Below are 16962 nucleotides of genomic sequence, written 5' to 3'. Positions count from 1 at the left end.
CGGGCAGATTCCACTCCCTTACTGACTTTTTTAGATTTAACAGTGTGGATAAGTTGGAAGCACACACACTTTCTTCCAAAGGACCCGGCAGAGCTACTGACATTTGGAGTGTCAGGAAAAAAGAAGAAAAAATGACAAGGCAAAGCAACATTTTCCAGAAGTGGCCCCTTGAGGGCGAAATGGCGGCTCTCCACCACTCAGTTCTCCGACCTTCGCACTTCCGCGGGCCAGCAAGACAACAAACACATTTTTAAAGGGAGAAACGGAGGAAACGAGGAAGAGGGGGGACAGCACCAACAAAGTGCCCCCCACATCCCATTTTGTCAACTAAAGACATCAGAAGAGAACAACCTCCAGCTAATGGCAGCTGCTGGTGTTTCTTCTAACGGGGACGTTTGAGGATGCCACCCTCCTCATCCCGCCCTGGCAGACAACCCGAGGGTGGTCCTTCACCAGTTCTGAGCCTGTGAGGTGTCCACAGCGGCCCTCACCTGTGCTGTGCACAGCCTGGAAGCCTTTTCTCTGCACCGAGGCGTCTGAGTAAAACCTGAGAAACAGGCTGCTGCCCGTAGCCACCACAGGCTCTGGCTTCTTACTGCCACAGAATCGGCCAAGGACAGGGGCCAGGCTGTCCGTCCCATCGTACAGTTCCAGGTGGTCATAGGCGCATTCCTGGTGCTGCTCAATCTCAAACTCATTGAATGTCTGGAGATGGGAGAGCAGAAAGTGAGGTAAGGATCTGGCACTGAGAAGGGGAGGGGGAGATGGGCACACAGGACCTGGGGCCGTCTGTCTACCAGCTTTGCAGGGGTGCCCACCATTGCCATGATGATGCAACATCCATCCCCAGAGCCAGGCTGCCAACCGGGCTGCCAACCGCTCAGGATTTACTTCTTCCCACCTCCTCCTCTAAGGCTAGAAGTCAGCTGGGACTGAGGGCTCACCCATGCTGGCGGCTTTACAAATGTCTTTGCAACCCTGTACCCTTCTAGAAGACATCAGATGGCTTGTCCAGGATCCTCACCGGAGGAGTTGGTGTATAACCTGGGAACTGTGGCTTCAGAGACGCTGGTCTTAGCCTGAACCCAAGACCATACACTTGAAATCCCAATGGCTTTGAGTAGGGCCACACTGTTCTGCCATCAACCTCAAAGTGGTCGACATTCATTGGGTAGTTTTTTCACGCCAATAAATTATGAGGTTTTTTTTTCACTTAAATTCTAATGAAGTTACGGAGGTCTATTGTTATCCTTGGTGAGCAGGAAGAGAAACTGAGTCATAAGGTCTCTAACTGGCTTGGTTAAACCTATTCAGTTGGAGTGAAAGGACCTAGAGCCAACCTCCTCCAGGTCACTCCATTAACCACAACCTACCCTATCCTATCCTACCCTACCCCACCTTACCCTATACTACCTTACCCTACCCTACCCTACCCTACCCTATCCTATCCTATCCTACCCCACCTTACCCTATACTACCCTACCCTACCCTACCCTACCCTATCCTTTGTTCTCTTTTCTTCTTGTCCCTCCACCAAAGACTGTCTCTGGTTGTTTTTTTCTGGGGAGCTGCACAGTTTCAAGCCACGTAGATGACTGGCTGGCTGGTGGCCTTCCTGTGGTGTCAAGGTGAAGCCTTGGACCAGAGGACGGAGTGGGCAGGGGGCACTAGTTTTCTCTGTGTGTCACACTCCGTAGTAACAAAAAGCCGAGTTTTGGTCAACATGCCTCACAACTGTGTTCCAAGGACGTGTCTTTTTCAGACTAATTCTTGTGTGCACACACCTCAGATTAAGGCACCCCACTTTGCAGGTTTGAGGTCCCAGCCCAGGGTGCACTGTTCTTTATGATCATCAGGAAAGGATGTTGTGTCTTTCCGGCAGATGATAGCTTAGGGCAAAGCTGGTCTCTCAAGATTCCACGCTGCTCTGGGGGACCCAGGCCAGAAGATAGCAGTGTCTACATAGGCAGCACATGTCATGTACAGGAGGTGCCCAAGGAGCTTGCCCTATGGGGTCCCTTCTGTACCCATGATGCCTCAGGAGCCCATTAATCAATCCTTGTACCACAGGAAACTCCCTGACACCACTGTCACCTGCTCATCACCCTGTCTCTCTGTTCTCTTCTCCTCTCCCCTTATTAACACTCTGTCATGCGTCAGATCTAATCTTATGAACTAAGGTTGTGCCTCTCAATAGTCTGAGGCGTGCGTGCGTGCGTGTGTGTGTGTGTGTATGTGTGTGTGTGTGTGTGTGTGTGTGTGTGTGTGTGTGTGTGTGATTCCCTAGCTGCCAATTGCTTCACACGCCATATACTGCAGGTCAGGGGTGGGGGAGCTAAGATATGGGATTTGAAGAACAGACTTTTTTTTTTTGTAAATAACGAATTGTTCTGTGCAAGACAGGTGAGACTTGAAATGCAAGGCGATTGTTGCTTTTTTAACTGAAGGAAGAATTAGCATAGTGGTCTCACCGTTAATTGAAAAAGAGGTAGATTGCAAAGGAGTATGAATAACTGTACTTATTCTATGTGAGTGATTTGAGTAAGAAAAAAGGTACATGCTTTCCTACGTGTGTGAAACTTCTGGAGAGGTTCACAAATTTCTAGAGAGGGGGTGGGGGGGACCTGAGAACTTGGGACCTTCCCCTGGCAGCCTTCTGGGCAAATTAAGTCTCTTGTTTTTGTTTCGGCTTCCAGAGTGCACTGTCCTGTGAGAGACCTGAGACAACTGAATTCCACACAGCACGATGCTACCGAAAGCAGTGCTGTTACAGGGCTCTGAGCATGCTCCCTTCCTCTGCCCAGCAGCCGCCACTGCAAGAGTCCCAGGATCTCCCCCATTTCCCAGCAGCAAAACTGAGACCTGGACATACTCCACACTGGATATGGAGCAGAGACTTGAACCCATGCCGTTGGCAAACTAACGAAGGCACTCACAATTTTCACCCTGTGGCCTGCGGTTGACGAAATGTTCCAGGTGCATTCCTTCCGGCTGGGGTATTTGTCGGGCCAGTTGGGGCTCATCAGGGTCCCCTCTGCACTGCTGATCTTGTATGCACAGCCAGCTGGAGGTCAGAAGGGGACACACAGAGGGGTCATTCAGCTCAACTCAGGCCAGTGTCACGGGGGAATCTCAAGGCCAATATCCAACGTATGGACAGGCAGCCTGGATCTGGTGTGACCTGGCACTGATTATGAAGGGCTCAGGAGGAGAGCCATTTCTGTAACTACAGCCATCCACTAGGAGATTGGCACTGGGAGCATGGACGAGTTAATGCCTGGTTAGAGCACGGGCCCTGGGTCAGGTGACGTTCAATTAGAGTACAGGTTCCACAGTTGATGGATGAAGCCCACTCATGGCCTCAAGTGTAAAAGGGAGTACCAGGCTCATACGTGTGGATTAATATCACATGTAAAAGACTAGCGAGTGCTACCACAGTGAACGTCAACAGAGGTACCTGGGTCACTATGCCTCCCCCCATCAGTCTTGTCCGTGGCCTGCCTGCTTTGCCCAGGTCACCTATTATTAGCCAAGACTGGTACCATGGCTTGCTTGGTGACTAGAACTTTGAGTTTGTCTTCATCTGTGGTAAGGGGTTTTCATGCTTCCTCTCACTTAATTTTTCCCCTCTCCTAATAAGAAACAAAAAGAGGCATAGGGTCTTCGCATCTTCTGCCATCCTCTAAATCCTGCACTGACCCAGGGCGGGGCAAGGCCTGAAGCTACATTTATCTCAGCTATACAGACTCCCATCCGTGGGTAAAGCAAACGCTAAGGGCAGGCTTCTTCCACAACGGCAGGACATGCAAAGCCAGCTGGCTCTGAAGGCAGTCAGCACGATTCCTTATATTCTCTTTCAATGTTAGTCCTACATGCAGCGTGTTATGACCAAGACTTGGGCTTAATATTTATCGACACCTAGGATACACCGTGTGTGCCAGACTGTCTCAAACACTTCCTAGGCAGGATATAATCCTTACAAACCCTCAGGAAGGATGTCTGTTTGCCATGTTTACCCTGCTTGCCACAAAAGAGGAACCAAAGCTCAGAGTGTTTAACTAGCTAGGGAAAGGTAGAGCCACCGTTTAGATCGGGTGTATTGATTCTGGAGCCTACTGGCTTAACCATTCGGCAATAGGCACTCATCTTGGGCCTCCTGACTGGCTGTCCCTAGGACAGTTAATTGCTGCCCCATAGGAGGGCCACCAGAGTGAAGATTCAGGCAGAGATCTCACGGCATTCTATGGTGGCTCCCCATGCCAACTCCCACCCACACCCCTCCCTCACCCACCCACACAGCCAGAGAGGTGGGTGCAGCCCAGTGCCAGCCCAGCGTCCCCAGCTCACCCTCTTTGCAGTCATGCCCGTTCTCATGTAGCCGGTACCCGTTCCCGCACCTGCACAGGTAGCTCCCGAACGTGTTGACACACTCCTGCTGGCAGCCGCCATTGTCCTTGGCACACTCGTCCTTGTCTGCTGAGATCAATTGTCTCCCCTGAGAAGAGCTGACAGCTTGCCACTGCCCCCTGTGGCTCAGAACCTGCTTCCTCCAAGGAGCCTCCCCAATCATATTCCCTTACAGCGGCGACAGTCACAGAGTGGTCATCTTTGTTTGGGGTACTCGGGCATCCATTGGTCTCTTTGGGGTTCTCTGTGCTCCTAAAACACTTTCATGCATGGAACTTAGGTTCTCTGTCCTGCTTCCCACCAAAGCCAAGGAGCTCCCTGAAGGACAGGCTCACATGAACAGCAACAGCAGCAATAATGAAAATTAAATTACCAACATACAATGAACATTAACCACTGAATGGGTCTTTGGCATGTCCTATATGTTCTTGTTATCTAAGTTAATTCCTACTCAGGCTTAGAAGGGCTTATCTGTACACCCCCTCCCCAGTTTACTTGCAAAGAAACAGTCCAAGGTCGATCATAGGCCCCATCATTCAGCAAGAAGATTATTATGATCTGGAGGTCTGGACACATGCTGTTCCCTGTGTGGGGAGAGGTAAGTGTGTGGGCCAGGAGCCCCCTGGTGGGTGCTGCCCACTTCACTTCATCAGGACAGTGCTTGAGGCTGTGCCTCAGTTGTCTCTGACCTCCTCAGGTTGCTGGAGGGAAAAACGAATGGGAATCGGGGAAAGCCTTCGGGAGAATGTCTTGCCCCTAGGAAGTGTTGGTTATTATAATTACTTGTGACCCTTACTGTTGGATCTTATTCTGGGGTCCTGAGGCTCTGGCTGGTGGGGACCTTTCCATGGGGGATCTACCTCCACCCCACCCCACCCCTGCCTCTACCCCACTCTATACATGCCTCAGGGATTATTGGTGCTGGCCTTTCCTCTGTACTCTTTTGCTATTATAGCTGTGGTATTCTAGAACAGCTCACATTGTAACTTCACCCTTGGATTCATGGGATCAACCAAAACCCCATCCAAAGCTCTTAGAGTGCAAACCACCAGCCGCAGTCCAGTCCAGTACACTCCCCTCCCTCTCCCATCCTAAGTACTCCTGCCAACACTCATGAGTCCTCACCCCCCCTAAGACCTAGCTCCTCTGTTTCTGAGTTCTGTGTGTAACCATGGAACTGTACCTCTCATTCGGGCCTTGCACACCCTCCCTTGAGGAGAATAGTGGCCCTCTCAGCTCCAGCCTGCCTGGCCTGGTTTGATCATGTAGCATTTGTAGGCCTCCCTGCTCAGAACCCACAGAGACTCTTCATCCCGTCTCACTGGATCCCACTCTTCATCCCGCATTCATGGCTCATTATGACCAAGCCTGCCTAATGTGACCCACCTGTGGCTTCCCAGATGACCATGGCTCCTGCCAGTCCATTCTTATCAGTCTTTGTGAACACTGAGACCCTCGAATCCAAGCCCGTGACACCCCCTCTTTCCTAGACCTTAGTCACTTTCTTTCCAGTTGTACCATCTCCCCTCAGCACTTCAGATCTGGCCCAGATCACAAACATCAGGCAGAGAGCCTGTGCTCGCAGCCTCAGGCTCCCTCTGCTCCAAGTATCAGCCCTTGTCAGCCTGCCCTACACCAGGACTTACTGGGTTGTTGTCTTTCTGGCCCCTCCATTCAGGGCAAGCTTATGCAATGGATGCCATCCAGGCAACCTCTGAGCTCAGGTCTGTGCTGTGCCCATAACACAAAACAGACCTTGCTCAGTGAGAGACCTCCTCCCCAAAAGTCAAAGACAGAGCTCTGAGTACCCATAAAGCCAGCAAATAACGGGCCTGCTTCAATGCTGAGCACAAGAGAGTGACCCAAACAGGTTCACACTCCAGTGTGATGTGACCAGCAGGACCCACTACATGCTTTGTGGTGACCTTGAATTCTGATTTGTGGCTCATAGATCTTAAGGAGAATAATTTTTTTTTTGTTTTAAGCCACACTTGGCATGTGGCAATTTGTTGGGGTGTCCCCAGGAGATAAACTGGGCCACCACCATAAAAGCTACTATCACGATGAAGGATGAAAAAGAAGTTGGAGAAGGTAGGGAGGAGGCTGCAGGAACTGAGGGTCCGGGAGCCTTCGGGCCTCTGCAGGCCCGCCCCACCTGCCTGAGAAGAAGTGGGCCCTGAAGCCTCGCTTGGAGACCGTGTTGTCGGACTTGAACTCCACACGCATGTTGTTGCTCTGCGAGGTGATGACCTCGGGCGTCTCGGAGCCACAGAACTTGCCGTGAAGCTTGGCGTCCGGGGACAGGCCACTGCGCACCTCTACGAAGTCATACTTACAGATCTGTGAGGGAACATGGGCCAGGGCAGCGTGCTGTCCCTCAGTTACTTCATATATGTGCGTCGGGGGCACCGATGTCATCCCTCCCTCTGTGCCACTGCCACCACAGTTGTGATGTCCCAGAGTGCTTTAGTTGTAGCCTCCCCCTTGTGTTCCATGGAGACAACTAAGACTCCATCTGGAGGTATCAGAAAGCAACCTGACAGCCCAGTACAGTCCTCCCTCCCCCTCTTCCCTTCCTAAGTCCTCCTGCTCATGCTCATGGGTCTCCATTCCAGAGTCTCCATTCCAGAACTATGCCCTTCCCCGTGGGCACATGGGCTCCAACAGTTCTGGAGCTGAGTCTTGTGCATTGTCTCTATGCTGGTGAGTGCCAGAGGGTGACAAGGACTCCGGCTTTCCAGCCGGGGCTCTGTGAGGCACAGCTGCCTTGCAGCAGAATATAAGATCCTTACTGACATATGCTTATTTATATCTTGGGCTACCACAAGGCATGGGCTTCAGCAATTAGGAGACGGCAAATGAGGAGGGAGCAGTGTGTGGGGGGGGATGTCTTCAAACCATGGCCACAGTCCAAGTCCATCATAGTTTCACGTGGACAGACTGATGCCCAGAGGGGGAAAGAATTTGTCAGATGTCACTCGGCTCAGCAATGGTGGAGCTGGGGCTAGAATCTACGTTACCTCAATTAGCACAGAATTTTCTCTGAAAATAGCTTAAATGCTGAATGGCCGGTCAGTTACTTTCAAATGACTGTTTTTTGTTTGCTTGCTTGCTTGGTTGGTTGGTTGGTTGGTTGGTTGGTTGGTTTTCTGCAAAATACCCATTTTGAGGAGCCTATCCCTGCTTGACACCAGAGTCTTCCACACATTGGGGTTTCCTGTTGGGTCGGTTTTGTTTGATTTTTAAAGATGTGTTCTGTTTTTAGGTGTGTGTGTGTGTGTGTGTGTGAGGATTCGTGCATGTGAGCGTGGGTGGCCATGAAGGTCAGGAGAGTTACATGCAGTTGCGAGCCACCCAACAAAGGAGTTGGGAATGGCACTTGGGTCCTCTGTAAGCGCAGGGCTCACTCCTAACTGCCAAGCCATCTCTTGAGCTTCCCGCATTGCGATTTTGGATATGGAAGTCTCTCTTGGTTCCCTAAAGGGTGATGGAGCTGGTAAGAGCTAGGTTGCTGCTGTTGTTAAGGTGACAGCCTCAGCTGGGCTGTGGCAGAGGTACATGGAGGAGCACGGGTAGCCCCAGGGGCTCATCCTATTCCCAGGTACAGGCACAGGGTGTCTCTGTCACCACTCTGGCTGTGGGATACTGCCGAGACCTCTTCTGACTTGATCATCCATACCTACTTCTAAGAGATAGGGACAGGTTGTTTATAATATCCTTGTCTGCTGCTGGCCCTCAGCTGGACACTAGTCCCCAGAGCTACACCTTAGAGTTTGAACCTGCCCCAACTCCTGCCTCCTTCACTCTTGACCCCATTTCCTAGACAGTGAAGAGGACGTAGAGCTAAAGAGATTCGGTGAAACCCCAATCCTTCTCCACAACCCCCAACTCTGTCTAGTCTACACTCCAGGACCCCACCAGAAGCAGCAGTCTCGCCCAGGCCACCCTGATGCCCGAGGATCCCATCCTAGCTCTGAATCCCTTCTCAACACGGCCACCACCCCACGGGTTACAGGGCAGGAACCTACGTCATTGCCTTCCAGCTCAAAGGCTTCAAACTGCAGGGAGATGCGGTACTGCGTGGGAGCCACCACCTGCCAGACACAGTTCTTGTTTGTGGGGTACTCCTTCGGCCACCCGGGGCTGGTGATGGTGCCATTCAGCTTGGTGAGGAATCCGCCACAGGCCACTGCACGGAGGAAAACAGACTTCAGATCCATCTGTGTTGGGTTCCAAGTGACTGAGATTTCCCCCAAGCATCAGGAAGACCTTCTGTCCCTTAATAATCAGGAAAAAGTCAGATAATCTGAACTGACGCAGATTCTTTTTCTCTAGATGAATGGTTTCCACTGAGGCTTTGGAGGAACAAGCTAGGGACACAGCTACTGCTTTGAAAGTAATGACGGAACACTTGACCTGTCGTATAGCAGCCCTGTCGGGGGTTCCACAGGTCTTGTACCAAAGGAGAGTTAGAGATAGCTGTATCTAGTTATTCACTGTGCCTAGCTTGTGTGAGCGAGTGGATTCATAGAGGTGGGTAGGTGGGCTGAGCCCAGGCCACAGGGGAAAGAGAGGTGAGGGGCTGTCAACTGAGTCCTGACAGAACACTCATAGCTTCATATGGTTTTGCCATGACAACCACGCGAATTGTACGCACTCACAGTGGGCAACAGCCTCTGTCTCGTGGTTTGAAGGATGGCTGGAACCTGTAACATTTATGACAATCCCTGTTTGTTTCTGCCTCGGAAAAATAAGCGGCTCTCCTGAACACTATTACTTCATAGTCAGCCACCTGCTCATTGCTGTCTTCACTTCTCCTAAAACCTGTCTCCCATCTTTGGAATTTCAGCTTGACAGGTCCAGCACCACCAACCTTCACATGCCTTCTTGTCAGCAGCCAGCTCGTAGCCAGGGTCACAGGCACATGTGTAACTGCCGAGTGTGTTCACACAGCGTTGCTCACACCCACCATGGTCTGGCCAGGAACACTCATCCACCTCTGTGGGGAGGGAAAGTGACAGGGCTGATTGACACCAAGACGCACGATACATATCCTCCCCTCCATATCCTAGGGTTCCAGGTACATGACTATGACAAGAGCTACTCCCAGTGGACATCTCCTAAAATCCCGTGTCTACACTAGACACTCATACGCAGCAGCTACAGTCAAAGATGGGATCCTGATCAAGGAAATGGGGGCATCTAGTTGTCAGAACCCCAGCATTTTGCTCAGTGGTGATTTTACAGAGTAACTCTGAGTATTAGGTGAGTCAATGGTGTGGGAGAATTGTCTGTATTCTGTCAATCATATTTTAATAAAACACTGATTGGCCAGGCAGGCAGTATAGGCGGGAAAGCCAGACAGGAAGTAGAGGTGGAGCAAAGAGACTGGGAGTATTCTGGAAAGCAGGAAGCTCCCTCCCAAGTTCTGCCCAGACCACTGGAGAGGAAAGATGTAAGCTGCCCCACTGGAAAAGGTACTGAGCCATGTGGCTAACGTAGATAAGGATAATGGGGTAACATAAGTTATAAGAACTAATAAGTAGCCTGACCTAATGGGTCAATCAGCTTTATAACTTATAGAGATCTCTGTGTGATTGATTTTCTCTGGGACTTGCCGGTTGTGGGGTACTTGGTGGGAACAGATGCCCCAACAAGCCAGCCCTCATGATACAAGTCAACAAAGACTGAAGTGAGTTGACCATTGGGCACCTAGAGATGATACATGCAGGGAGGCGAAATTGTCCATGGCCATTAATAAAGGTAGTACTACACATGCTGAAACAGTGTTCAAGTAAGTATTTTCTCATGCGTTGAAATATACAAAGCGCTTTCTTAAACATCTGCCGAAATTTTTTACTAAGATGAAAATATATGAGATAATACATAGCAATAGAGGAGCCTGGGCTTTCAGGTGAGCTGGGTCGGATTGGATCCAATCACATGGACTTGGACGATGCTTGTTTAGTTTCTCTGAACTTCCCTCTTGTTTGAAAATGACAAGAATGGCCTTGGCTTTTGTGGTGGTCAAAAATTATGCCCGTGAAGAACTGGTGCATAGTCGGTGTGCAGGTGGTCACTTCCAAGCTCTGAGGCAGTTTCTGCTATTCCAGCAGACGGAAAGGTAATGACAGGGACAGCAGGAGGAGAAAGCAGCATGGCCCATCCAATGCAGGCAGAAGTACAGCGGGCAGGAGGAGTGAGGTGGGATTCCCCTCTGTATGCTGTGAATATCATTGGTTAATAAAGGAACTGCTTTGGACCTATAGCAGAGCTATAGGGGAACAGAGCTAGGTGGGGAAAACTAAACAGAATGCTGGGAGAAAGGAGGTGGAGTGAAGGAGAAGCCATGTAGACCCGCCAGAGACAGATGCTGGAACTTTAGCCAGTAATCACAGCCACGTGGTGATACACAGTTAATAGAAACGGGTTAAATTAATATGTAAGAGTTAGCCAATAAGATGCGAGAGCTAATGGGCCAAGCAGTGATTTAAACAATACAGTTTCTGTGTGATTATTTCACAGCTAAGCTAGCGGCCTCCTTCAACCGAGGAGAGGCAAAGGGTAAGCGTAGGAGAAGGGAAATGTTGTGGAATATTAGTTGAAGATGTATTATATTTGTTTGTGCTGTGGAACATTTGTTTAATGATGAAAGATATGTTGCATTCTTTTACGTTGCATTCATTTAACTAGGTGAAGCTGTGTTACTTTGCCTGTCTAAAACACCTGATAGTTTAATAAAGAGCTGACCAACCAATAGTCATGCAGGAGAGAAAAATGGGCAGGTCTGCCAGGCACAGAGAATAAACAGAAGGTGAAAAAGAGAAGAGGGAGGAGCAAGAAAGGGAAGAGGATGCGAGAGGACACCAGGGGCCAGTCGCCCAGCTACACAGAAAGCCGTGGAGTAAGAAATAAGAAATAACTATAGAGTAGAGAAAGATAAAAGCCCAGAGGCTAAAGGTAGACGAGATCATTTTAGTTAAGAAACACTGACTAGAAACAAGCCAAGCTAATATGGCAGCCCTGCCCCCCCCAAAGAGCAAAGAGTTTAAAAAAACTGGGGGAGGGGCTTGAAAATCAAAAGATGAGCCAGTGAAGGAGGAACTTGTGGTCAGGAGGAGGGCAGGAGGTTCAAGAAACTGACCAGAAAGCAGAGGAAATTTAGAAAAGATCCCATAAGAAAAGACAAAGATAAGTAAAAACTCAAGGGGAGGGGAGGGGAGGCTCTGATGCCAGGGGATGTGGTGGTTGTGGGCACAGAGGCAAGAAAGGGGATCACTATTCTTAGCATAGCTGTTGCTAGGTGGAGGGAGAGAAAGAAGCTGGTGAGATGGACTTAAAGTGAAAAAAAGCACCTCATGCAGAGACAAAAGGGTAACATGTAAGCCAGGGAGATTGAGAAAAACTGCAAGGGCAGTGGGCAGTGTTGTGGTCTGCAGCACTGTGCCAGCATGGGTAAGTGGCAAGCAAGGGGGCACAATTCTTGCCAGGGTCTGGCTGGCTACATGGCCTCCACAGCGCCGCCAAGCATCACCTGTGCCAAACCCACTGGCTCATGCTCGCTCCACACAGTGCACACCTTCAGAGGAGATCTGAGAGCAAGCGGGTAGATTGGCTGGAACAAGAGTTCTGGCTTCTTTTTATCCCCTAGGTACATAAGAAAAGAAGGCGCCATTCTGCGGCTCAATAATGAGGCCCAGACCAGATGTTCAAATTAGTTCAGAGAGAGGTAAGAAAAGGGAAGTTCAAGCACACCCCAGGACTTTGAAGAAATACCTAGAAGAAAGCCTCCACCACAACCCTACATCCCGTATGGTCCCTCTGCCCTGGAATGCCAGTGTGTAGGGTTTCAAGTGGGATTTCACACCCCTTGTGCAGGGCTGTGGGACCAGCCAAGCCCTGAATGCCACCATCCTCTCTTAGGGTAAGCAGACGTGTAAGGCTCTGCCTGCTGCCTAGCCAATTGGCTCTGAGGAGCTGCCATCTGGCACCAGGAGATCAGTGCTGAGGCCAGCTGGCACCCTGGCCAGTGTTACGGGCCAGCTGGGCCCCAGGCAAAGGCAAAGCCAACTGGCATCAAGGCACGAGGTTCTCTGGCTCACCCCGGCTCTGCCAAGGCTGTGCTTATGCTTCCAGGTCCCTCCCCCTGGCAAAGACACAAGAGTCAGACAGTGTGCTCTGGAGCATCCTACTGCGGCCTCCCTGGTCAAAGGAAGCAGGGCGCTAAGATTTTCACTCTGTCTCTTGATTTTCCCTGCATGTCCCAAAGGGAAGAACAATAACCCCGCATCTCACTGGGGACCCAACAGCTTGCAAAGTGTCTCTCCAAGACATCATTTCGTTGGAACTTTACAACTCAACAGATTTTCTACTCTCTGTACTACAAGGGGAAACTGAGGCTTCAGTGAGGAAATGAGGCTGCCTTATGTCTGGAAGTCAGCTCTTCTCACAGTCACCCCTTTATGGAGAACCTAGGAAATGTGTCTAAGGAGAGGCAGGGGCCGGTACAGTGGCTCACATCTGCCATCTGAGCACACGGAAGCTGAGGCAGAGGAATGACCATGAATCGAGTGAGCTACAGGCCAGCCTGGATTACAGTATAATACCCTCGCTCCAAAACTAAAATAGTAAAACAAAAAAGGAGGCACAAGGAAGCTGGGGCTGGAGAGAAGGGATTGGGGTTTCTGCCTGCCACAGCCAGGAGACATAAAAGAGGAAGGAACACGGGGCACAGCCCCCCTGAAGTGGGCATGGTGGCTGGACACCAAGGAGTTCCATAAGGAGGGAGCCATGAAGAAGGAGCTCCAGGGACCCTCTATCTTTCCCAAGGGCTGCTGGCATGCTCCTGGCACCCAGTCACAGTAGACCAGACCTGGAAAATACTTCTCTGTCCTTCGTAAGGGTGGCATGCATCCTGATCGTCCCCTCAGAGGAAACATGGAAGCTCTTTCCTGTGTTGGGTCTGCCTTTAGGGTCTGGGTCTGGGTCCATCAAGGAAATTTGTTCCCTTGCTCTCCTCCTACCCCCTCCCTTGGGGACAAGCATGGAGGGTGGGATCCAGTCCCTCAGGAATGGAAGACCTGGGTTGTCTTTCTGGCCCACACCAAGGAGTGCCAGGCAAGGTTGTAGAAGGTCTAGAATCGGAAGTCAGACAGGTTTCACTAAGTCTGTTTGACCTGGTGAAATCACTAGGTCTTGGAGGCTGTGTTCAGTCGGTAAAGTGTTTGCTAGGTAAGTGTGAGGATCTGAGTTCAAATCCCCAACGCCCACATAAGTGTCAGGTGTGTATGGCAGTCTGCTTGTAATTCCAACACCAACGGCAGAAGGTCCCTGGAGCAAGCTGCCTAGTGAGGTTAGGTAACATGAGAGACCCTGCTTCAAAGGAGAAGATAGAAATTGATCTGAAGGACTCCTAATGTCAGCCTCAGGCATCACATGCACCCCCCCACACATACATGTATCTATAGGCACGTCATCATGCTATCACACACACACAAACACACACATACCCTTCAAGATCACTAACTCTCATTTTCCTGAATAGAAATCATGCAGAAGTCAAGTGGAGGCCGCTCCTCACAGGGATGAACCCCACAGGGCCCTACTAGCAGTTCTGAGCGAGCAATCTCCTCCCTATCGGAGCCTTAGGAAAGGCCTCGTATCATTTTGGGATTCTTACTCTCAGAGAACAATATTTCTGCCTGTGAATGAACAGAGAAGCAAACTGCTAAGCCATACCCTTGAAGAAATTGGCTGCAAAGCCTGCTTTATTGATAGAACCGTCGGACACAAACTTCACCCACAGTCGGTTGGCACTGGATTTGACAGCTTCTGGCTTCTCATAGCCACAGAAGTGGCCAATCAGGGCGCTCTCCTCTGTGGGACCGTCGCGGATTTCCAGATAGTCATAGGCACAGCTGTCGTGCCTTTCAATCTAAAGAGAAAGACAGAGGCCACGTTGATGACACTGGCTGGCCCGGCATCAATATCATTTTTAATGCAGAATCAAAACCTAATCATCACTCTCAAGTCTAACGAAGCAGCTGTCCCTGTTGTCACCGTCAGGGTGGATCAAACTGGAGAGGGGGTAAGAGAAGCAGGGGAGGTGGGCTTGCAATGGGCTTCTAGCTTCCTATTCTTAACCAAAGGTGGAAATGTGTCTCTTTCTAGATGTGAGAGTGAGTATGTGTGTGTGTGTGTATGTGTATATGTGTGTGTGACAGAGAGAATGTGTAAGTGAGTGTGTGTGCATGTGTGTGTGCATGAGTGTATGCATGTGTGTGCGTACATGCACGTGTGTGTAGGCCACAGGTACCAGAAGCCTCCTACTCTGTTTCTGAGACAGGGTTTCCAAGCAGCCTGCAGCACATGAGCTGGGCAAGCCCCAGGGTTCTGCCTGCATTCTGGATAACAAGGGAGCATCATGCTTGGCTTTTTTAAATGGGCATTTGGGATCCAACTCAGGGCCCCACGCCTGCAACTCAAGAAAACACTTCACTGACTGAGCTATCTCCCCAGACCTGACCCCCAATCCTGTGTCTATTTGTTTATTTGTTTCGGTTGAGACAAAGCCTCACTATGTAGTCCAGCCATCCCTAGAACTCACATTCCTCCTGCCTTAGCCTCCTGAGTGCTGCCATTTCAGCATCTCTGAGGAGCGATAAGAAGCCATCTTTATCGAGTAGAGCATCATAGAGCAGGCATTAGCTCACACCCTCTGAGGAAAACATCCCAGCAGGGCTCACCTCAAAGGATTGGAAGGTAAGACCCACATGGAAGCCGTCCGCCACTGTGATCCTCCACACACATTCCTTGGAAGGTCTGTAGTCGTCAGGGTAGTTGGGAGACTGGATTTGGCCGGCATCTTTGGTAATGTCTCCCCCACACACGGCTTTAGAAAGAACATATGAAAAAGAGAGTCAGTCAGGGTCACATCTCATAAATACAGGTGAGTGGCTATTTATTGCCACTAGGTGGCTCCAAGAGCCAGCGTTTTCATCTGGGTCTAACAAAGCCAGCTTTCGTGGCAGGAGAGTTGAAACTCTGGACAGCCATGTAGCACCCTCTGTGCACATCAAAATCATGTCGGGGGGGGGGGCTCATTCCAACTGTAGGAGCCTGACCACGCCCTTGGAGTCTCACACAGGTGGGCCTGGAGAAGAAGGTGCTGCAGAGAACACATGGGCTTGCACACACTTTTGTGCACGCAGACACACATGGACACATGCAGATATGCTCACTATTCCTTCTATGAAATAAAATTTTGGTTTCTCCAAATTTTCAATGATTCAAGGCAAAGGGGAATTTGCCACTTTTTAGTTCCATTCCTTTGCGAGACGGGAGAGTAAAACACAGAAGTAGCCCTCGGGGTGATTTTACAGCCTTTTCCATACACCAAAAGGGACCTCCGGGTAGAAACAGGTTTTCTTTTCACGAATGAAACAAGAACCCAGAGAGGTAAGGTCCCCTCTGCTTGAGCTCCCATGGGCCGTCAGATGCTACTGCCGCCTCTACAGGACCCTGTTCCCTGCACCTTCCACACCCCAGCCGGGCTGAGAAGAGAGCTCAGGGGGCCTGTGACAGAGTTAAGCTCAGCACACCTGACCTTCGCCTGTCCAGTGTAACAGAGGCAGTGTTATGTCCTCAGCCCAGACCCTGTGATGAGAACCTGACCCTCTGGCAAGTTGCCTGCTACACCTGGGAAGGAATCAGGCTGATAGAATGAGAGACTCTTGTCGGTGGCCACCGGCCCACCTGTTCCAGCAAGAACAAACCTTCATATACCGCAAAGAAGCCCTTGCCCAGGATGCTGCTGCTGCTCCGGAATTCCACCCACAGCCGGCTGTCTGAGGAGACGAGGGACTCGGGTACCTTATCGCCGCAAAACCTCCCTGGAAAGGAAAAGGACAGTCAGGACACTGTGGACATGGAGCTCACCTTACCACAGTCTGAAGGAAAGACAGGAAGTGAGCAACAGCCCTTGAAGTGACAGCTGATTCTGCAGTACACACGGGGCTGCAGACGGGCCCCGAAGGGCACATCTGTGCACCCATGAAGGACAGGTCCGGATTCCAGGCAGAGTTCAGGGAAGTGACAGGTGTGCTTCCCTGCCTCAGGGCCCTGTGGTGGCTCTTGGGGACAGGGGGGTGGTGCTGAGCTATTGTTGTTGTATCTTTCTGATGACACCCACATCCTTCCCTTTGGGGCCCTGGACGTTCTTCTGCCCTTGCCTTGGAAATGGGGCCAAAGACCAAGAAACAAAGCACCAGAAGCCAAGGTCTCTTAGCACGGAATTGCTCAGGACCAGGTGTGACACCGAAGCTGTAGGGTCGAAGAAAAGTGGGCTTCCCAGTCTGCCGGCTCGGAGACACCCAGAGAGGGAGCCTGGGATGAAGAACTTCAGAGGGAGAGCGTGGAGCCCCATGAGGACTGACTCCTTGTCCCCTCCCCCAAGCTAACTGATGGCCAGAATAGGATGATAAAGACCAGAAGGAGACATAGGATCTGGGAGAACAGAAAATGGGTCCCTTGACATAGCCCAGCAGGGTACGTGAC

The 16962-nt window shown here is 50.7% G+C and overlaps 1 protein-coding gene across 1 annotated transcript in view; it reads right to left on the bottom strand.

Moving 5' to 3' along the window:
• The window catches only part of Tll2 (tolloid like 2), a 109799-nt gene that overhangs the window by 6883 nt on the left and 85954 nt on the right, over positions 1-16962 (bottom strand). The window contains exons 11-19 of the mRNA XM_048452863.3: positions 16182-16298; positions 15153-15298; positions 14146-14341; positions 9281-9406; positions 8436-8596; positions 6567-6747; positions 4348-4473; positions 2937-3064; positions 492-705 (exon numbers count right to left, since the gene is read on the bottom strand). Coding sequence (XP_048308820.2) covers positions 492-705; positions 2937-3064; positions 4348-4473; positions 6567-6747; positions 8436-8596; positions 9281-9406; positions 14146-14341; positions 15153-15298; positions 16182-16298 — 1395 coding nt within the window. The remainder of the gene's footprint in view (positions 1-491; positions 706-2936; positions 3065-4347; positions 4474-6566; positions 6748-8435; positions 8597-9280; positions 9407-14145; positions 14342-15152; positions 15299-16181; positions 16299-16962) is intronic.

This window comes from Myodes glareolus, chromosome 7 (genome assembly GCF_982192425.1).
Source record: "Myodes glareolus chromosome 7, mMyoGla1.1, whole genome shotgun sequence".
Classification (NCBI taxonomy): Eukaryota; Metazoa; Chordata; class Mammalia; order Rodentia; family Cricetidae; genus Myodes; species Myodes glareolus.
This window is presented reverse-complemented; position numbering and strand designations above follow the sequence as displayed.